This window comes from Stigmatopora argus, chromosome 10 (assembly GCF_051989625.1).
Source record: "Stigmatopora argus isolate UIUO_Sarg chromosome 10, RoL_Sarg_1.0, whole genome shotgun sequence".
Lineage (NCBI taxonomy): Eukaryota > Metazoa > Chordata > Actinopteri > Syngnathiformes > Syngnathidae > Stigmatopora > Stigmatopora argus.
This window is the reverse complement of record NC_135396.1, coordinates 14,926,360-14,947,112: the sequence shown is the minus strand read 5'-3', so window position 1 is coordinate 14,947,112 and position 20,753 is coordinate 14,926,360. Positions and strand designations below refer to the sequence as shown.

Below are 20,753 nucleotides of genomic sequence, written 5' to 3'. Positions count from 1 at the left end.
AGGGCACAAGTAGACAGACAACCATGCACACTCACACCCAACCCTAGGGGCAATTTAGAGTATCCAATCAGCGTCCCATGCATGTCTTAGGAAGGGTTCGATCCCAGGTCTGTGTGGAGTTTGCACATTCTCTCCCGGTACTACGGTTTCCTCCCACATCCCAAAAACATGCAAGGTAAGCTGGTTAAGCACTCTAAATTACCCTCAGGTATGAGTGTGAAATGTCCATCTCCTTGTGCCCCGCTACCGGTATTATTACACCTTGACCGAATACATTACTATAGTAGGCCAATCAATACAAGAATATATGTATTTTTCAAGTAAGTCATCATGTTAAGTCAGTCACAAGAACACGAGCGCCCTCTCGTGACATTACACACAATGACCCCTAGGCCCATAAACACCACACACAATGAACTATTTCAAACGTTCATGCCCCCGCTTACAATTCATCTTCTTTAGAAACTTGGACCACTGTTCTTTTATCTTCCCAGGTCTGTGTGGAGTTTGCACATTCTCCCCGGGCTTACGTGAGTTTTCTCCCGGTACTACGGTTTCCTCACACATCCCAAAAACATGCAAGGTAGGCCGGTTAAACACTCCAAATGACCCTCAGGTATGGTATTATTACACCTTGACCCAATACATTACTATAGTAGGCCAATCAATACAAGAATATATGTATTTTTCAAGTAAGTCATCATGTTAAGTCAGTCACAAGAACATGAGCGCCCTCTCGTGTCTAGTACGCACGCACACAGAAAAAAATAAATAACCAAAATAATTCATTCATTTTCTGAACCAACCGCTCGCTTATCCTCCCAAGGGTCGCGGTGGGTGCTGGAGCCTATCTCGATAACTACGGGCACCAGGCGGGGGGCAGCCATGAGGGTTTTCCCAGGGTACTGTTGTTTTGGCCCACATCTCAGAAAGCGTGATTGAACACTACAAATTGCTACTTTGTATGAGTGTGTGCGTGTTTTTTTTTGTCTACATGTGCCCTGGGAGTGACTACTGTTGCTTGGGATATCCTCCAGCACCCCCGCGACCCATGTGAGAACTTAAACCTTGTGCCAAAAAGACAAACAAACAAAAACAAAAAAAGACCTCCTAGTTCGCCACGCCCCCGCGTCATTCTAACGAATCGGATCGTGGGAGGGTCGCCTGCCTGATGACTGTCTTGATTGCTAAAGCGTGTTTTCTTGTTTTGCAGTTTTTTTTCAACAAACCATGGCAAAATGTAGCCGGACGTCTCTTTCTGTCCCTTTCAGGTGGATTTTTGCTACTGTAGCTTTTTTTTGTTTAGGTTTTATTGCAGGTGGGTCACGCGAATGACGTTTTAAAAGAGAAGGCATTTTTGATCAATGGGGGTGTGCTCGTGTGTACAAAAGTTTTATTTCGCCTGATACATAATACATTTCTCAGTTACTGCGACGGCATTTGTATTTTAATGTCATGGAATTAAGGTGGTGTGTTTCTATAGTGGTGTTTTTGCGGCTGTACTTGAATTAATAACAAGAAAATGCAATGTATGGAGAAATTGCGTGGAAGATGCTTTGCTTTCACTCATGTCAATCCTACCAGCTTCAATGAATTCGATGTCTACTGTTGTCAAAATTGGACAAAACGTAGATTTTGGGTCACTTCATTGTTCGTTTTTGGGTACTCAGAGGTCACTTTCTGTTGACTTTGGGTCACTACCTCCAAGTTTTATGGCATTCCTGTGTCCTGTCACTTCCTGTGTATTTTGCATCCTTTTACTGTTGATTTTAGGGCATTTTCTGGCTACTTGCTATAAATTCTGAGATTTTTTAAGGTCACTTGTTGATACCAGGTCATATTCTCCCATTAGAAATGAATGGGGCCATTGGAAATGCTTATGTCAAATTTGTCCAATCCATTTTGACTAGAAGGGACAAATGAACGAATGCTAGTTAACTCTCCCAGTCAGAATGTATTGAACATTGAAATAGATACTCAATTTTAAAAGGCTATTCAAATTGATTGCTTTTCATTTAAACATCATTCATTTTCTGAATGCTTATCCTCACAAGGGGGTGCTGGAGAAACAGCTAACTAGCTAACTACAGGCACCAGGCGGTGGACATCCTGAATCTGTGGCCAACCAATCGCAGCATTTAAAAACCAGTTTAACATCAAACAGCTTTTCATTTAAACCTCAGAAGTTAAACGGTCAATCCTTCATGTGGATTGCTTAATTTTACTTAAGCATTTTGGCACTCCAAGTTCTTTTTCAAGTTGGAAATGGTATTGAGAGCAGGAGAAAGCATCTTAATTGCCAGAAAAAGTGTGTGAGGTTCCTGACCTGGGAGACCAGAGTGATTGTTACATATATCTGCTGAATATATTATACAAATAAATCTGGAAAAGATCCAATTGAGACCTTTTTCATCAAAGAAACCAGTTATAGTCGCTTCCTGGTCACGTCTGCAGCTTCCACATCTTTTTTCTCATTGGCTTGGTCATTATAATGTTGGAAGTGACTAGACACTTGAGGTTGTCAAGCTGGTACTACATGAGCAATCAATGAATCAGGCAGAACTGTCTTGCCTGCAAGGCTACGAGGTTCCCTTTTCGTTTGAGCTACTCGAAATAATGGTTAAATTTCTAGCCATCGAAACTACCTGGGAAGGAACGGTTGTCAGCACGTCCGCCCCACATTTCTGAGATCAAGGATTTAATTTTGACCTTCCTGTGTGGAGATTGCATGTACTGGCTGGTCGAACACTTTAAATCAGGGGTGGCCAAGTCCGGTCCTCGAGAGCCTCTATCCGGTCTGTTTTCCATATCTCCTTCTACCAACACACCTGAATCAAGTAATCTGGATCGGTATCAAGCTTCTGGACAGCCTGCTGATGAGTTGATCATTTGATTCAGGTGTGGTAGAGGAGGGAGATATGGAAAACAAACTGGATAGGGGCTCTCGAAGACCGGAATTGGCCACCCCTGCTACCTAGGTTTAGGTGTGAGTGTGAATGGTGGTTTGTCTTATTGTGCCCAGCAATTGGCTGAGAACCAATACAGGGTTTCTGCTGGCATAGGTTTCAGCAACCCCACAACCCATGTCATCTAATTTTCTGAACAGATTTATCCTCATTAGGGTCGTGGGGGGTGCTGCAGCAAATCCCAGCTGTCTCTGGGGCAGAGGCAGGGGACACCCTGAATCAGTGGCCAGCTGATTGCGGGGCACAAGGAGACGGACAATCATGCCCACTCACTCATACCTAGGGGCAATTTATAATGTCCAATCAGCCTACCATGCATGTTTTTGGGATGTAGGAGGAAACCAGAGTACCTGGAGGAAACCCACGCTGCATGCAAACTCCACACAGGTGGACCGACCTGGACTAGAACCCAAGACCCCAGAGCGGTGAGGCCGACGCGCTAACCACTCGCGCCCCCACAACCCTTGTGAGAATAAGTGGTACGGAAAATGAATGAATGAACAAAACTAGCAGATGCTAGATTGCTGATCAATCGCTGATGGTAAATAACACCTTGCACTTGGGTGTGATGCATTGTATTTTCGAAGTTGCTCTTGGATCAGTATGAACCGCTACATGTGTGGCCATAATAAAAATTAAATACTGTATTTTCTGGACTCTAAGTCGTACCTGAGTATAAGTCGCACCAGCCAAAAAATGCATAATTAAGAAGGAAAAAAACATATAAGTTGCACTGGAGTATAAGTCGCACTGGAGTATAAGTCCCACTGGAGTATAAGTCGCACTGGAGTATAAGTCGCACTGGAGTATAAGTCGCACTGGAGTATAAGTCGCAATGGAGTATAAGTCACACTGGAGTATAAGTCGCACTGGAGTATAAGTCGCACTGGAGTATAAGTCGCACTGGAGTATAAGTCGCACTGGAGTATAAGTCGCACCGGAGTATAAGCCGCACTGGAGTATAAATCGCACTGGAGTATAAGTCGCACTGGAGTATAAGTCGTGGTTTTGGGGGAAATTTATTTGATAAAATCCAACACCAAAAACACAGGTCTTCCTGCAAAGTCATTTATATTCATATCCTTGGCAACTACCTTGGCGTGGAGACGCAACTGCACTATTGACAAATCTCTCCCAGCAGCACGTTGTTCAATCACCCATGCGCAAACTCATTTCTCTAACTCTTTTAGCCCGCGATTAGTTTTTCTTGTTTTCTTCATTTCAGTAAGAGTAACCTCTGCTTTTCGCCAGTCCCTTACAAGTTTCTCGCTAACTCCAAACTTTCTTTCTGCTGCTCGATTACGATTTTCGGCTGCATATTTGACTATTTGCAGCTTGTAATCTGCAGAAAATTATTTTCTTTTCGGTGTGATTTTTGTTCAGTCCTTTTCAGTTGTTTTTATAAATTACCGGCAATGTTGAAATGATCAACATAGGCCTAGAGGGCCCTCTTGCGGTTTAGTGTGAAAATAACACGTGAAATGATATAATAATGTTTTAATAATTTCACACACAAGTTGCACCAGAGTATAAATCACACCCCCAGCCAAACTATGAAAAAAACTGTGTTTTATAATCTGAAAAATATGGTAGTCAGAACTTAAAAAGTACTCAGTATTGTATTTACCAAAGTGCAACTTATATTGTGTACTCACTTTAGGTTGGTTTGGAAAGCCCACTCACCCAAACTATGCAAGCGAGGCTTCCACTCAATACATACAAAACTTTCTGGACGAAATGTCAACTGGTCAAATTAGAGAACATCTAAGGTAAGGAGACATCGACAATACAGTGATCATTCCGAGGCAAGTATGATTCGTCTTACTTCTGCCCTTCAAGGAAATTCACACGCCTCCCTCACCTGTCTGGCACCGAGCAGAACATGAAGTATGCAGCTCAGATTCAGAAAGAGTGGCAGGAATTTGGCTTGGATTCAGTAGAGATGGTGCCATATGATGTCTTGCTGTCCTACCCCAACGCATCCCAACCCAATTACATTGCAATAGTCGACACACAAGGCCATGAGGTAGTGAGCATATACAGAAAGGGTCGGGAACCTTTTTGACAAAGAGAGGCAAAAACAATTCATATTTTTAAATGTAATTTCTTGAGAGCCATACCCAGAATTTAAAAGTAAAAATAAATTTGCGCATTTTTTTTACATTTTAACACTTAAAGTACAATCAATTATTTTAATAGTATTGTTACGCTGTTTCGGATCAATGTGTATGCAGCACATGCAAGGGAGTCTAATGGAAAAAAAAATAGAGACTAGAGTTTGTGTCAGCGCCATTTAAATTGTGATATGCCAACGCGATGTTCCCATTGGTCAATGGAGAGCATTTGAGAAAATGTCCCAAACACAGATGGGCCAACACGACGCTCCCATTGGTCAATGTAGCGGAGCTCGAGTCTTACGAACTCAGTGATTTGCCAATTCGACGCTCTTATTGGTGCGTTAGGGACTGAGCTCTTGCACCAGTGGGTTCTACATTTTACCCCTACAGATTAGCAGAGAGCCATATGAACCCATTAAAAGAGACATGTCTGGCTCACGAGCCATAATTTCCCGACCCCTGATATACAGTAATACCTTACAACTTCATAGATTGACTATCGCAACTTGGAGCCGCCAAATATATCTGAAAAGTTTATAGCATAGAGACAATAATACAAACATCAAATGGGAGGGAAAGTCAAGTCACAATTGGAGTTTATTTCACTTGCCACTTGAGGGCAGTGCCTAGAACCTATTAACCGCGATAAACAAGGTATTACTGTATTATGTTTTTCTATCCTTCTATATTGATGTAAAGTATGTGCCAGATTTCCTTCACTTGATTTGATATTTGTTCTTAAGGTTTTTAACACTTCCTTGGCTGAGCCCATTCCTGAGGGTTATGAAGATGTGGCAGAAATTGTCCCTCCTTACAATGCTTATTCTGCTAAAGGACAACCTGAGGTGCATGAACAAACTAGAACTGAATTAACATTGTCACACAGGATAAGGCAAAAAGCAAGCAAAATTATTTCTTTCCAGGGGGACTTGGTGTACGTCAACTATGGTCGCACTGAAGACTTTTTACAATTAGAGAGGCAAATGGGAATTAATGTGACTGGGAAGATTGCCATTGTCAGATATGGGAAGATATTCCGAGGGAATAAGGTAAGAAATACACTTCATAATGATTGCCAAATGGGGCCCGGCGGCTTGAGTGGTCAGTACGTCGACCTCACAGCTCTGGGGTCCTGGGTTCAAATCCAGGTCGCTTCTCTTGTGTGGAGTTTGCATGTTCTCCCCGGGCCTGCGTGGATTTTCTCTGGGTACTCCGGTTTCCTCCCACATTCCAAAGACATGCATGGTAGGGTGATTGGAAAATCTAAAGGTTGTCCGTCTCCTTGTGGCCTGTGATTGGCTGGTCACTAATTCAGGGTTTCCCACGCCTGATGCCCATAGTTCGACGGTATTGGCTCCAGCACACCCGGCGGGCTTTGTGAGGATAAGCGTTTCTGAAAATGAATAAATGAATATAAAATATGATTATTTGCCTTGGACATACATGACAAATGTATTTTAGGTGTCCCTTTTAAGAATATAAAGAAATAAACTATAAAGTCATACATTTAACTCATTGGCTGGCAATATACGCTCAATCCCTTTTAACTGAAAAAGTTTGAATGATCATATCTTCTAGTGCCGTTGACAGCAAATACATATCAAATCCATTTAAATTAGAGATTAGCACCCAGTCAGAACAATAGAAACTTCTGTCGCTTCCGTTGGAAGCCAGTATCAATATATATATATATATATATATATATATATATATATATATATATATATATATATATATATATATATATATATATATATATATATATATATGCACACGCACACACACGCATACATGTATACACACATACACACACACATTTACACACATTTACACACATACACACACACATTTACACACATTTACACACATACACACACATACACACATACACACATACACACACATACACATATACACATTTACACACATACACACACATAAACACACATACACACATACACTATACTAATGCTGTGGATCTGCTTTTTCTTTATTCAGGTGAATAATGCCATGTTGGCAGGCGCAAAGGGACTTATTTTGTTCTCTGATCCAGCTGACTACAGTGCTGAGGGAGTCAAGGTAATGTGCATTAGTCTTATCCGTGCATTTTACAGTCTGAATGCTTCAAAAACAACTTTGGTTTGCACACCTACAGTTGAATATTGAAGTACCTCAAAAGGGTCATCATGTGCTGTATATAAATTGGACTTTTTAAAAATTTGATTGTATTGAAATAATTGGGCCTCCAGAGTACATTGTGAAAGAAAATAGATAGTCTTTGGTGCCTTGGTGATGAAATCTTTTGAAAATTCATTTTCCAAGTTGTCTTTATGGGGGTCACACTTTTCTCGCCTCAGTAAAAGTAGCCAACAATTTGTGAAAAGTGTGCTGTAGGACAGACATGTTCAAAGACCTTTCAGACTTCTGTTTTTAAGGGGGTTGAAAATGTATGTATATATTAACATACTAAAGTCCTGCTGTCTTTGGTGTGTGTAGCCATATCCTGAAGGCTGGAACCTTCCAAGTGGTGGAGTTCAAAGAGGAAATGTTATGAACCTAAACGGAGCAGGAGACTCTCTCACACCTGGCTACCCCGCTAAAGGTTAGTTTATAGATATCCTTATTTACTATTTATTTGCATTCAAATTATAACATACTGGGAAAGCAGAACAATCATGCCGCCATAGCAAAATAGTAACTAGTAGGAGAGAAGACTTGGATATGAGACTAAACATAGAATGGAACTTTGTCTACAGAGCACCCACCAAAAAAATCGAATGATTTCTAACCCTTTTACTTTATGCAATATACATATGTTTGATGGACATGGGGAAAACTGTGTTTTTTTCCAGACTATATCTACAGATCCCACCCTGAGAAGGGAGTGGGCCTTCCAAGAATTCCTGTGCATCCTATTGGTTTCCATGACGCATTTCACCTCCTGAAGTACATGTCACTCATTTTCCTTTAATTTCATCATGCTAAAAAAATGAATGATCACCATTCACAGGAACATGAGAGGGCAACTTCCTCCAAACCACTGGATAGGAGCTTTAAATGTCTCCTACAGAATCGGTCCAGGGTTTATCGATGACTTCAAGAACCAGTAAGTACTAGAATGTATGAGGTTTGTGTACTCTTTTCCTCATGGACAATCTTCTCCCTTCCCCATCCCACTACATGTGTTTATCTTTGGGTTTTCATTTTTGGCCTCTGACTAATGAGATTGTGGCAAGAATCCAAATGGGACATAATGGAGACCTTGTGTCTCTTGTTAGGGGAAAATGCATTCCTGCATGAGTCTTTGAGCAATTACAACAATTTGTGAATTGAATTGAGTTTTCAAGTTCTTGTTCAAAGGTTGGTACGCATGAATATCCACACCAACAATCAAGTGACGAAGATCTACAATGTCATCGGAAGGATAAGAGGTGCTCTTGAACCAGGTACCATCTGTAATTTAGCACTGGGGGTGAGGTTTCAAGAACGTGAGCATTGAGCTGGGGGCAGAACACTTCCAGCAACCCTCAATTTCTAATATTTGCGGTCATACAAGAAAAATGAGTTTGATAGCTGGATCTAAACTAATAGAATACCTAAAGTATTTTAAATGCCCAATAGAATCAAATTTTAAAAATAAATAAAATCAAAAGCCTTTATTGTCATCATACAAGGTTGCGTATAACGAAATTGGTGGTGCTACTCCACAAAGTGCGTTTTCCCAGTAAAAAAAAACATAAATAGTAATATAAAAGTATAAAAAGTCACATCCCGGCTAGGTAAATTCTAAAATATTGCACAGTCTAAGATATTGTACATTGTTATTGCACACCCCAAAGTTATTGCACAGAAGGGATTGTGTGTCGTGCTAACGCAAGTTCAGAGTCCTTGTTGGGGTTATTCTGGATACTATTATAGATGTATGCATTTTTAATTACTTTTCTATAAGAGTGTCTTTAATCTGAGACTGGGGCAAACTCGAGGTCACCCTCCAGGACAGCTGGCTCTAGCTTGTTGAGGTAACACCTCACCGTATCCTCAGCTCCAAGGACTGTTTACTGGGAGCAATGAAGCTTTGTAAATTGCTTGGATTCCGGAGCAGATGGCGATAATCGAATTCTTGATATGCGATTATTGTTGCAGTTGTTTTGACCTTGATGGTCTTATTCGGTTAGTTTATGCAATTGTTTGAATCAGATTACCTTAGATGTTTTGAATTATGCGCTACTAAATGGACAGAGGAGGATGCCGCTCTTCAGAATCCTCTTGAACGAAGGCGAGTTGGGAGGGATTTTCCTTGCAAGTTGTAGCCAGTGTATGTTTAAAGATGTCTCCTTGTTTGATTAAAGTATATTAATAATAAATCTATCAGTCCTGATGGCTGTGGGGAAAAACTGTCCTTAAGTCTATTTGTCCGTGCTTTGTGAGACCTGTAGCGTCTGCCAGAGGGCAGCAGCTGGAACAGGTTGTGACCAGGGTGGTATTGGTCCCTGACAATGTTCCTGGCTCTGCTGAGGTAGTGAGGGCTGGCAATGTCATCCAGTGAGGGTAGAGAGCAGCCGATGATCTTCTGGGCAGTGTTGATCACTCTCTGCATGGCCTTTCTGTCTGCTGCCGTGCTTCCAGCGTACCACACTGTAATGCAGTATGCCAGGATGCTCTCCACAGTGGCTCTATAGAAGGTTACCAGAAGCTTAGTGTCCAAGTTGTTCCTCCTGAGTACCCTCAGGAAATGGAGTCGTTTCTGGGCCTTCTTCACCACTAGGCAAACTGGTGAAGGTCAACTGAGGGAGGTATTGTATCCCTGATATGGCGGGCAACCAACTTTTCAAAGCACTTCATGATCACAGGCGTAAGTGCAACAGGCCTATATTCATTCAGGTTGTCAATGGTTGGCTTTTTAGGGACAGGGACAGGGATAATGGTGGCAGATTTCAGGCAGGATGGGATGATGGATTGTTGCAGGGAACTATTGAAGATCTTTGTGAAACATCAGTCAGCTGGTCAGCACAGGCTTTGAGCACCTTCACAGGTACTCCGTCAGGGCTAGCGGCCTTCCTGGTGTTCACAGTCTGCTGTACCTGTCTCACTTCATGTTCCTGAAGCTCCAGTGTACTGCTGCAGTGTGGTGGTGGATGTGTTGAGACTGGGTCTGATTTGTCAGTCTCAAAGCGGGCAAAGAAACTTTTGACCACAACTGTATATATATACAGTTGTGGTCAAAAGTTTACATACACATGTGAAGAACATGACGGTAGGCATGGTGTACAGCCATTCAAACGCAGATTTTCCTTTCTACTTATCATACCAAAGACATTTTTGAACTGTTTTTAAATTCAAACGCGGACCCTTTTGACTGGGCAAAAAGTGCTAGCTGGGTTTTCATAATTATAACAGATAAAATGCAACTCTATCATTTGTACACACTTGACTGTTTATGACAATAATATTTCTGGCATGTGTGTGACTTAGACAGGTATGTGATTCTGGGAGGACACCGGGATGCATGGGTTTTCGGAGGAATTGATCCCATGTCAGGAGCTGCTTTGGTCCATGAAACTGTCCGCAGTGCTGGCGGGCTTCTCAAAAAAGTTAAGTGCAGTATAAGTGTCTTTGACAGGAGGAAGAGTCAGTAATTAACCATAATGAAATTGTGTATGTCAACAGGCTGGAGGCCCAGAAGAACAATAATATTTGCAAGCTGGGATGCAGAAGAATTTGGACTGCTGGGCTCAACAGAATGGGCAGAGGTAAAATTGACGAGCTATTTTTCCCCAGCAAGTCGTTCAGTTAAGGTCAAATTACAAGATGTTAACGGTTACACTAGAGCAGTGGTACGTGATAAAATAGTAATAGAAAAATACACCTCATAACCTATAGAATAGGTCAGTGATCAGCGTATATAGTAATTGCGTAACATTATGTACTATTCATTTTCAACACTGCTTATCCTTGTCAAGGTTGTAACGTTTTGGAGCCTAGCCCAGCTGATTTCGGGCGGACTACACTCCAGACTGTTAGTGTTCTTTTCTTTGCTCTGAAAGATTTTGGGACAGAATGCAGACAAGACACGGATCGGTTTCAGTGGTCACTTCTCAATGGTTTATTTGGGAAAAAATGCACCCTCGTGTTACTTGACTCCAATATTTAAATTATTTCATTGGGCGTTAACTTAAACATTTGTTGAAGTAAAAGATTCTCAAGATATAACACCTTTCTTTCATCTAAAGCAGGGGTGTCAGACTCGGGTTGGTTCGCGGGCTGTTTACCGTCAACTTGATTTCACGTGGGCCGGACCATTTTAGATATAATATTAAGATTTTTTTTTTAATAAATGGATTAAAAGAACTGGATTAAAAACCCTGAATATTCAGTTTTTGTATATATCTAAAACAATGTTTATTTTATCTTTTTAAATATATTTTTAGATTTTACAAAATGATTTTTGAACTAAAACACAGAAAAAAAATGATTAAAAAATTACTGTAATTGATTTAAAAGAGGGAAAATCAGGAAATTTAATATACATCAATACTCTTCATTTTAATTTGATCCTATAACAGAAAGTCGGCACTCATGATTTACTTTCCCGGGCCACACAAAATGATGCGGCGGGCCAGATTTGGCCCCCGGGCCGCCACTTTGACACATGTGATCTAAAGGAACAAGATGTCTAGACAGGCCAGGAATGATCAAATTAATAAAAACTTCACAACTGCCAGAACACAGCTAAATTGTTTATACACCAAACACCTACCTGCTGTTTTTCGCACATTGTTGTGAAGACTCTGTCCAGACACAATGATCAAATTAGTGGCTATCACTTTGGTACACAAACCTTTAAGTTAATTTTTATAGTAAATAATTCATAACAGAGGAAACTGTGCAACAAAAATTAAAATTAACACATAACAAAACCTTCAGTATGGTAAAAAAACCTTCACAATTTTGACCTACACATGAAAGAAAAAAACATACTTTACACACTACTTCATTGGGTAACAAAAAAATAGAAAGAAAATATAAAAATAAAATCCTCTTCGACCAGATGGTCCCCATTCGAATTCTTCTTCTTCCTCCAGCGGTCTGCGATCTCAGTGTTGATCCATCAACAATAGAAGTCCACAGTCACAGACAGAATTTCATAATCTTCCATCAGGACAGCATCAAAACGGCCATGTGAAGGAGAGCTGGTAAAAGAACACTGAATGGCAGGACCATACATAGCAAGCAATTTAGTAGCAGAAGCATTTGAGTTATTAATACTAAAATTAAATCTCCTAATCATAGCTTTCACATATGGAACAATACAGCAACTAAGAAGTAAAAACAAGAAGAATAAAGAAGTAAGAGAAACTAGCAATGTAGAATGTACAATCAGCCTACCATGCATGTTTTTGGAATGTGGGAGGAAACCGGAGTACCCAGAGGAAACCCACGCGGGGGAGAACATGCAAACTCCACACAGGTGGACGTGACCTGGATTTGAACCCAGGACCCCAGAGTTGTAAGGCCGATGCACTAACCACTCGCTCCACCGGGCTATCCTGTAAAAATAAATAAACTTTTTTTTAATTTAATCCACTTATATTGTATGTGTTTATATGAACGAAAAGTGTATGTACCTGTATTTATACAACAACAAAGTTATGTTCTCCATATGCTGTGCATTACTGAATGTGACTTAAGTTCATGTTGCTTTTTTTTTTAAATCATAAAAATTACACAAACAATCACATTTATTAGTGCATAAGAAAATATGCAACTGTTCACACTGGAGGATACTAAGTATGACATATTCAATCTTTTTAGTTGTCTCTTCAGCTTTGCGTTGTTCAAATATGTACGTATACCTAAAGTCAGCGGCGGGCCGTGAATTTCAATCTGACGCCTTCAGTGCTATGTCTGAATTAATCCAACCCTAAAAAACTATTTTATGGCTATAAAACCTTTACTGCAGCTACAGCTGTGACACATAAAAAAGCATCAATAATAACCTCATACAATTGAAATATTATTTAGGAATCTAGAAATCTGCAAACAAATCAATTTCTTCTCCTCCTTCAGCCATTGCGGGTTGACAAAACCACTATTAAATCAACACAACAATATATTTGCTTGTGCAGCTCGCTCCAGATACAGTTTGGTAGCTCTGGCTAGTCCACTCTATCACTAGCCAATCATAGTTGGTGAAAGCGATGACGCTACGACTACGCCTGTGAGAAGGCAATGACGTATCCCTACGCCTGCGAGAAGGCATTGGTGTCGCCAACTCAAAATGTGATTGGTTAAAGCAACAGTTTTATCAACGCTTGTTTTATGCAGCAGAGCCGGCAGAATTGATTGTGAAGGCCTCAGATTTCTGACCCTGGCAACAAATAATGGCTGAAATGTGATTGGTTAGATGCTTAAATATGAAAACACATATGGAAGCAGCGCAACCAAGGGAAAAGCAATGAAAGGAAGCTGACAGACAATTTGGTATTACTACTTGATAAGTATTCATGGATAAATCATAATTAATATAGGTGTGTGATTCAGATATTTTTAGGCCAGCAGAGAAGGCCTTGCAGGCCCTGACGGTCCACCACTGCCTAAAGTGCATTTTACATCTTGGTGAAAAGACCACTGATACACTGTATAACTCCATTCTTCAACAGGACAATGCCAAAGTCCTTCAAGAGAGAGCAGTGGCCTACATCAATGGAGACTCTGGCATAGAGGGTGAGTGCTTGAATAGTTTTTCAGTATCCAGTAGCTACTGCTTTCAAGATGTGATGTTTCTTTGTTATTGCTGTTTTTCAAGGTATGCATACACTCAGAGTTGACTGTACACCCTCTTTACATACACTCGTGTATGACCTCACCAAACGGGTAAATGGAAATACCATAAAATGTGGTGTTTCAGCCACTAATTTGGTTACAGTTTCGCCTGTCTTTTCCACACTTGCAGATTGCCAGTCCAGAACAAGATGAGGAAGGAGTTTCCCTGTATGAAAGTTGGCATAAGAGAGACAACTGGACAAATGACCGCGATGCTCCCAGGTAGGTTATGAAAGCCTCACTGTATTAAAAAGGAAAAAAAACATTCCACTATTCATCTTTAGCTATGCAATTGTCATTTCAATTTTTTATTAAGAATCCTATTGGTCCTGTATGTTGTGTTCTGTAGGATTAGCAAGCTGGGCTCGGGGAGTGATTTCGAAGCCTATTTTGTTCGTCTGGGAATTGCAGCAGGCAGGGCAAGATACACCAAAAACAGAGTAATTTTGACTTTACTTTGCTGTAGTTTGTTAAGATACACTAAAATCTGGTTGTTTGTGTTCTTTTGGAGTTTTGTGTTGATTTAGTCTCGGCTTTTTCCCCTCTGTGAAAGTTTTTGTTATGATTGTCCATTGCTTTGACCTGTTGTTGCCTCCCGATGTGTCTCAGCCTAGCTTCTGTCTTGTGTGTCACCCACTTATTCTCCATGTCTCGTTAACCCATCTAGTCCCCTTTGTTCATTTCTTGTTGCGTCCTTGTCAATTTCACGTCTGTGTTAGGTATGTATCCTTAATCAATGTCACGTCAGTGTTAGTGTGCGTCCTCACCCCTGCTCTGGTATGTTTGATTGTCCAGCTTTTGGTTCACCTTTGTATGTATGCATTCCCTGCTCTTGTCTGCACTTTGCTTTTGATGTCTTAAATTAAAACCTAGTACACCAGCGTTCCTGGCCTCGTTTCCCTGCGATTGGGTCCATCCTTTTTTAAACACCCGCTCACCTGCACAACGTGACACAAAGTAGCTGTTATAGCTTCTAATTTACCTGCCACTATAACAAGGACAAGAGTAATACAAACAAGATTAATACAGTAATCCCTCGAATATCGCGGTTAATGTAGCGCAGACATGGCCGCGATAATCAAAAAATCGCGAAGTAGGATCACCCTTATTATAGCTACCTTTTTTTCTGTGCTGAGTCCTAGTAGCAAGCGGAAGACAGAGGAGTGGCTTCTGGTTATGAGTTTTTTTCATTTTTATGAACTTAAAAAAATAATAATGATAATAATTAATAGCAGAAAAAATCGCAAAGAAGTGCATTCGCGATAAGTGACGTCGCGATAATCGAGGGAAGACTGTACAAAGATGGTGTTGGGCTAATCTCATGCATATCAACAAAGTGTCCTTCCTATATTTGTGTGTTTGTGTAGAAAAGCGAACGATACAGCAGCTACCCCGTCTATCACACTGTGTATGAAACTTTTGAGGTTGTGGACAAGTTTTACGACCCCTCGTTCAAGAGACTTCGAGCTGTTGCTCAAGTAAGAGGCGGCCTCGTCTTCCTGTTGGCAGATTCTGCGATCCTCCCTCTCGACGCAACCCAGTACGCAATCTCCCTTGACAAGTATGCACGCAACATTGCGGAGATTGCAAAAATGCACCCAGAGGAGATGCAACAATATCAGGTGTCATTTGGTAAGATGAGACAGGCCTTTTCTCAAGATTACTGACTGCATTTATGACAAACTAATATTTTCTCTCCAGACTCCTTGTTTTCAGCGGTTGAAAACTTCACTGTTGCAGCGAGGGAGTTTCACGAGCGCCTACGAAATGTGAACAGAGAAGAGTAAGACGTTTTTAAACTTGGAGACATGACTGAGTAAAAAACATTGTCTCGGTGAATGTAGTGGGCTAACCTCACCATCATTTGCACTGAGATGCACGTACATATGTTTTAGTCCTCTGCAGGTACGTGCAATGAACGATCAGCTGATGTATCTGGAAAGGGCCTTTATAGACCCCCTTGGCTTACCTGGAAGACCTTTCTACAGGTACTGTATTTCACGGCACTCGGACGTTTCGTCAAAAGATGTTTGGTCCCCGGATGTTTGGTCCCCGGACGTTTGGTCGACTGGATGTTTGGTAGAACGGACTCTCTCTCTCTCTCTCTCTCTCTCTCTCTCTCTCTCTCTCTCTCTCTCTCTCTCTCTCTCTCTCCTGATTATAATTTTGAGAGCGAGAGATTACCTGGTTGCTCGCTTTCAACAGTAAACTGTCTCTCTCTCTCTCATAATTTGACAGCGAGCGAACCCGGTGACCAAACGTCCGGTCGACCAAACGTCCGGTCGACCAAACGTCCGGTCGACCAAACGTCCGGTCGACCAAACGTCCGGTCGACCAAACGTCCGGTCGACCAAACGTCCGGTCGACCAAACGTCCGGTCGACCAAACGTCCGGTCGACCAAACGTCCGGTCGACCAAACGTCCGGTCGACCAAACGTCCGGTCGACCAAACGTCCGGTCGACCAAACGCCCGGTCGACCCAAACGTCCGGTCACGGTATTTCACACCACTGAGCGGTCTGTCACATAGTTGCTGGGATATTGTTTGCACAACACGACGCTGGGCAATGTATCTGATACTGTGTCAATTATTGAAGGGGTCATTTTTCAAGACAGTTTTTATATTTTGGGCATCACATGATAGTTTTTTGCTCAGCCAGTAAAAAACATCACACAATACATCTCCGGTTTCCGGTTACACTAAGAATTAACTACAAGATCCTCATCAACACCTTCAAATGTCTTCGGACAGATCCAACTTCCAACTGATCCAACTGAATTTCTGACCTCCTTTGCACTAGCGCTCCTCCCTGACCACTTAGCTCCTCTTCCATCCTCTACCTATTTTTGTCCTCTGTACCAGTCATGTTACCTTTTTGGCTGCACAGCATTTAGTCCCTGCCCCAAAGTTCCGGAACTTTTCCCCCTCTAATCTTTCCCGTATAACTCTCAGGAGTGGGACAGGGAAACCAAATCTGAACACGGACACCAACAGTTAGCTGAGTGCTTTCTGATAGGTGTAATGGCAGCAGGATGTGGTGAAATCTCCCCAATAGTGGAGTAACATACAGAATCAGAACAATAATATCTTTATCACTTTACAGACTCAAATCTTACAGTGAGTCATTTTCAACACCACTTTGGGTGCGGGAGCTTATCCCAGCTGACATCGGGCGAAAGGCAGACTATAACCTAAACTGGTGCCCTGGCACTCGTAGGGGACACACACAGCTGGAAAAGCATTCGCACACACAAGCACCACCCAACTCAGTGGGAATCGAACACAAGCTTCCGACACTGAAGTCAGGCGAGTTAACCACTACACGAGCAATGGCTTGAGTCAAAATGTGCCCGTTTTAATTATCATATCTAGCTTGATGCTTAGTTCGATTTGTGTTATTACTTCTTCCAGATTTTGCTTTTAATCTATTCTTTATTTACTTTGTTTTCTATCTCTTTGTATTTTCGGTTATAAAGTGCTGTTGAGTGTCATGAAAGGCACTTGGAAATAAAATGTATTAAGTACCGTATTTACTCGCATACATAAGTCGCATTCGTCGGACCAAAAAATTATGACTGAATTGAGGGTACGGTACGCGGTCGATTGGTCGCCGGTCTTTTGGTCATCGGTCTTTAGGTAGCCCGGAAGTTTGGTCGTCATCTTTTGGGTCGCCGGTCTTTTGGTCGCCTGATTGGCTACTGCCATCAACTGTCAATTTATTAAATAGCAGATGGTGTTTTTATTGAAGCAGTCCAATGAACCTACCTTCATTCTCTCTGGGAGAACTTGCAATGTTGAAATACTTTAGATTAGATGGTCATTTTTATCAAACAAATAAAAGTATTAGTATACTTTTAGTTAGACAGTATTTAGATCGTTTCAACAGTATTTAGACTCTAAATACTGTTGAAACGATCTAAATACTGTTGAAACGATCAAATTACTATTGAAACGATCTAAATATCTAATATCAAAATATCAATAAGAGCACTCATTTAACACACCAATAAGAGCACTCATTTAACACACCAATAAGAGCACTCATTTAACACACCAATAAGAGCACTCATTTAACACATCGGCTGCTGCCATTGACTGTCATAGGCGTCCAATGAACCCTCATTCTCTCTGGGAGAACTTGCAATGTTGAAATACTTTAGATTAGATGGTCATTTTTATCAAACATCAAAATATCAATAAGAGCACTCATTTAACACATCGGCTGCTGCCATTGACTGACATAGGCGTCCAATGAACCCTCATTCTCTCTGGGAGAATGAATGGGAGAATCTCTCTTAAGGTAGAAAAATGGTTAAGAATGCCCAGAAAAGTGTTCCAAAAGCGGAGTAATAGTTTTTAAAACAGCATTTAATGATTAAATACAAATACTGGAGCTTTTCACACATTAATTGGGGGTGATTTTCCCGGGGGAAAGACAGCTATAAACCTCGGCGCGACCAAATGCGACGACCATTTGCGAAAGGGCCTAAATTTCACTAAAACGGGGTAAAATACGCACTTATTGATGAAATACAAATACCGGAGCTTATCAGACATGACTACCGGGCTCTGGGGGTGATTTTCCCGGGGGAAAGACAGCAATAAAAGTCGGCGCGACCAAATGCGACAATATGCGACCATTCGCAAAAGTGCCAAAAATGCACTAAAATGCGGTAAAATCAGCACTTAGTGATGAAATACAAATACTGGAGCTAAAATGACAGTCGATGGCAGCAGCTGATGTGTTAAATGAGTGCTCTTATTTCTCCCAGAGAGAATGAAGGTTCATTGGACGCCTATGACAGTCAATGGCAGCAGCCGATGTGTTAAATGAGTGCTCTTATTGATATTTTGATATTAGATATTTAGATCGTTTCAACAGTATTTAGAGTCTAAATACTGTTGAAACGATCTAAATACTGTCTAACTAAAAGTATACTAATACTTATATTTGTTTGATAAAATGACCATCTAATCTAAAGTATTTCAACATTGCAAGATCTCCCAGAGAGAATGAAGGTTCATTGGACTGCTTCAATAAAAACACCATCTGCTATTGAATAAATTGACAGTAGATGGCAGTAGCCGATCAGGCGACCAAAAGACTGGCGACAAAAAAGACCGGCGACCCAAAAGACGACGACCAAACTTCCGGGCGGCCTACAGACCGCGACCTACAGACCGCGACCAAAAGACCAGTGACCAAAAGACCAGTGACCAAAAGACCAGTGACCAAAAGACCGGCGACCAATCGACCGCACACGGAGGGGGTACGCGCATAAAAAGGCGACAAGCACAAAACTGCAAGGTAACAATGCCACAACACCATAATGTCATGACGCCAAATTGAAATTGAATAAATTGATATTTTGCATTTACAAAGACAGCCATATTAACTTATGATATTGACCCTAATAATGTGCTTTTGATTCATACAGTATCTCAGAAATACCACGTGTGATGATTTTTCCTTCAAAGTAACACATTTGTACTCCCTATTAAAACTATGAATATGGAGGTGAACATTGTGAATCAGGGGGTGGCTTATATGCTAGAAATTGTAAAATTCATCAATTTTAAGGCAATTTTTAAGGGTGTGGCTTAGACGCGTGAGAGGCTATATTTATAGTATAGTTGAGGGTGTCCCCCGCCTCGTCACCTGGGATAGGCTGCAGGACCTCCCACAGACCATGTAAGGATAAATCGGTCCAGAAAATGAATGAATTATCACATCCTAGCGACACTCTTTCATTTTACCTCCACAATTAAATGCAAAACTGATTGATTGACTTTTTGGTGATATTCTCTGACTATGTTCTCTATTCTCACCTGTTTTCCAGGCATGTGGTATTTGCGCCAAGCAGCCATAATAAATATGCAGGGGAGTCTTTTCCCGGCATCTATGACTCGCTGTTTGACATAAAGCACTCGGCAGACCAAGAAGAGGCCTGGAACGAAGTCAGGAGACAGATCAGCATAGCTGCATTCACCGTCCACTCTGCTGCCATGACACTTACAGCACCTGCATGATGCACCCATACAGCATGTGGAAGAGTATTAAATTAGGCAATAGAGCAGGGGTCGGGAACATTTTGAAGAGAGCCCTAAACAATTCATATTTTCAAACATTATTCCTTGAAAGCCATACTCAGAATTTAAAAGTAAAAATACATGAACAAGTGTATTTATTAATCATTTCACCACTTTGAAAGTTAAAAAAAGTCGGAATTCTTTTGAGAACAATATACACATCAAAATAGCCACATATGGCTCCCGAGCCATAGGCTCTCTACCCCTGCAATAGAGTATTGTATTTCTTGTCTGTTGTTTTAGTTGTCGTGGCAATTTCTCAATTTTTCTTTCATGCACATCTTCTTAAAAGGTCATTAGGATGGTCTATGACCATTGATCACTTCAGGGTGTATACCGTGTCTCTCCACCTGTAAATCATAGGCGTGGCAACAATTAACTCATGCTGCAGAACACACTTGGCATATTCTTTACATCTAAAGCCCACCTGTCCACTCAAGTTTTTCCTTTTTTTATGTGCGATTTACTCTTTCACACCAACTAGCAATAGTGAATGAGTATTCGGGAAATATGTAACTAATTAATTAATGGATGCTTAGGTGGTAGGTGTATATATGTATGTATATCAGAGGCGGGCCGTCAGGGCCTTCAAGGCCTTCTCTGCTGGCCTAAGAAATATCTGAATCATATATTATATTTTGTCCATGAATACTTATTAAATAATTCCAAATTGTCTGTTAGCTTCCTTTCATTGCTTTCCCCCCTGGTTGCACTGCTTCCAGATGTGTGTTTTCACATTTAACCAATCACATTTCAG

At 41.1% G+C, this 20,753-nt stretch overlaps 1 protein-coding gene across 5 annotated transcripts; it reads left to right on the top strand.

Moving 5' to 3' along the window:
• Nucleotides 1-1,157: 1,157 nt before the first annotated feature.
• naalad2 (N-acetylated alpha-linked acidic dipeptidase 2) lies at nt 1,158-20,671 on the top strand. 5 transcript variants are annotated; one of them, XM_077612340.1, is made up of 20 exons: nt 1,158-1,318; nt 4,627-4,735; nt 4,806-4,992; nt 5,827-5,928; nt 6,007-6,132; nt 7,082-7,162; nt 7,580-7,685; nt 7,936-8,029; nt 8,094-8,189; nt 8,444-8,529; nt 10,556-10,675; nt 10,751-10,833; nt 13,744-13,807; nt 13,890-13,957; nt 14,037-14,128; nt 14,256-14,346; nt 15,274-15,538; nt 15,608-15,689; nt 15,802-15,894; nt 19,747-20,671. In XM_077612340.1, the coding sequence occupies exons 1-20, from the start codon at nt 1,231-1,233 to the stop codon at nt 19,934-19,936; spliced, it is 2,223 nt and encodes a 740-aa protein (XP_077468466.1). In that variant the 5' UTR covers nt 1,158-1,230; the 3' UTR covers nt 19,937-20,671. The 5 variants fall into 5 exon arrangements, with proteins under 5 accessions (XP_077468466.1, XP_077468469.1, XP_077468471.1 ...); XM_077612343.1 differs by having other exon boundaries at nt 1,278-1,318; nt 4,841-4,992; XM_077612342.1 differs by lacking the exon at nt 1,158-1,318 and adding an exon at nt 1,446-1,466.
• The last annotated feature ends 82 nt before the right edge of the window (nt 20,672-20,753 follow it).

Coding starts and splice junctions, on each gene's coding strand:
- naalad2 (XM_077612340.1), top strand. CDS start 1,231: ATGGCAAAATGTAGCCGGACGTCTCTTTCTGTCCCTTTCAGGTGGATT. Junction 14,347..15,273: donor CAAGATACACCAAAAACAGA/GTAATTTTGACT, acceptor GTGTTTGTGTAG/AAAAGCGAACGATACAGCAG. Junction 15,690..15,801: donor CGAAATGTGAACAGAGAAGA/GTAAGACGTTTT, acceptor CATATGTTTTAG/TCCTCTGCAGGTACGTGCAA.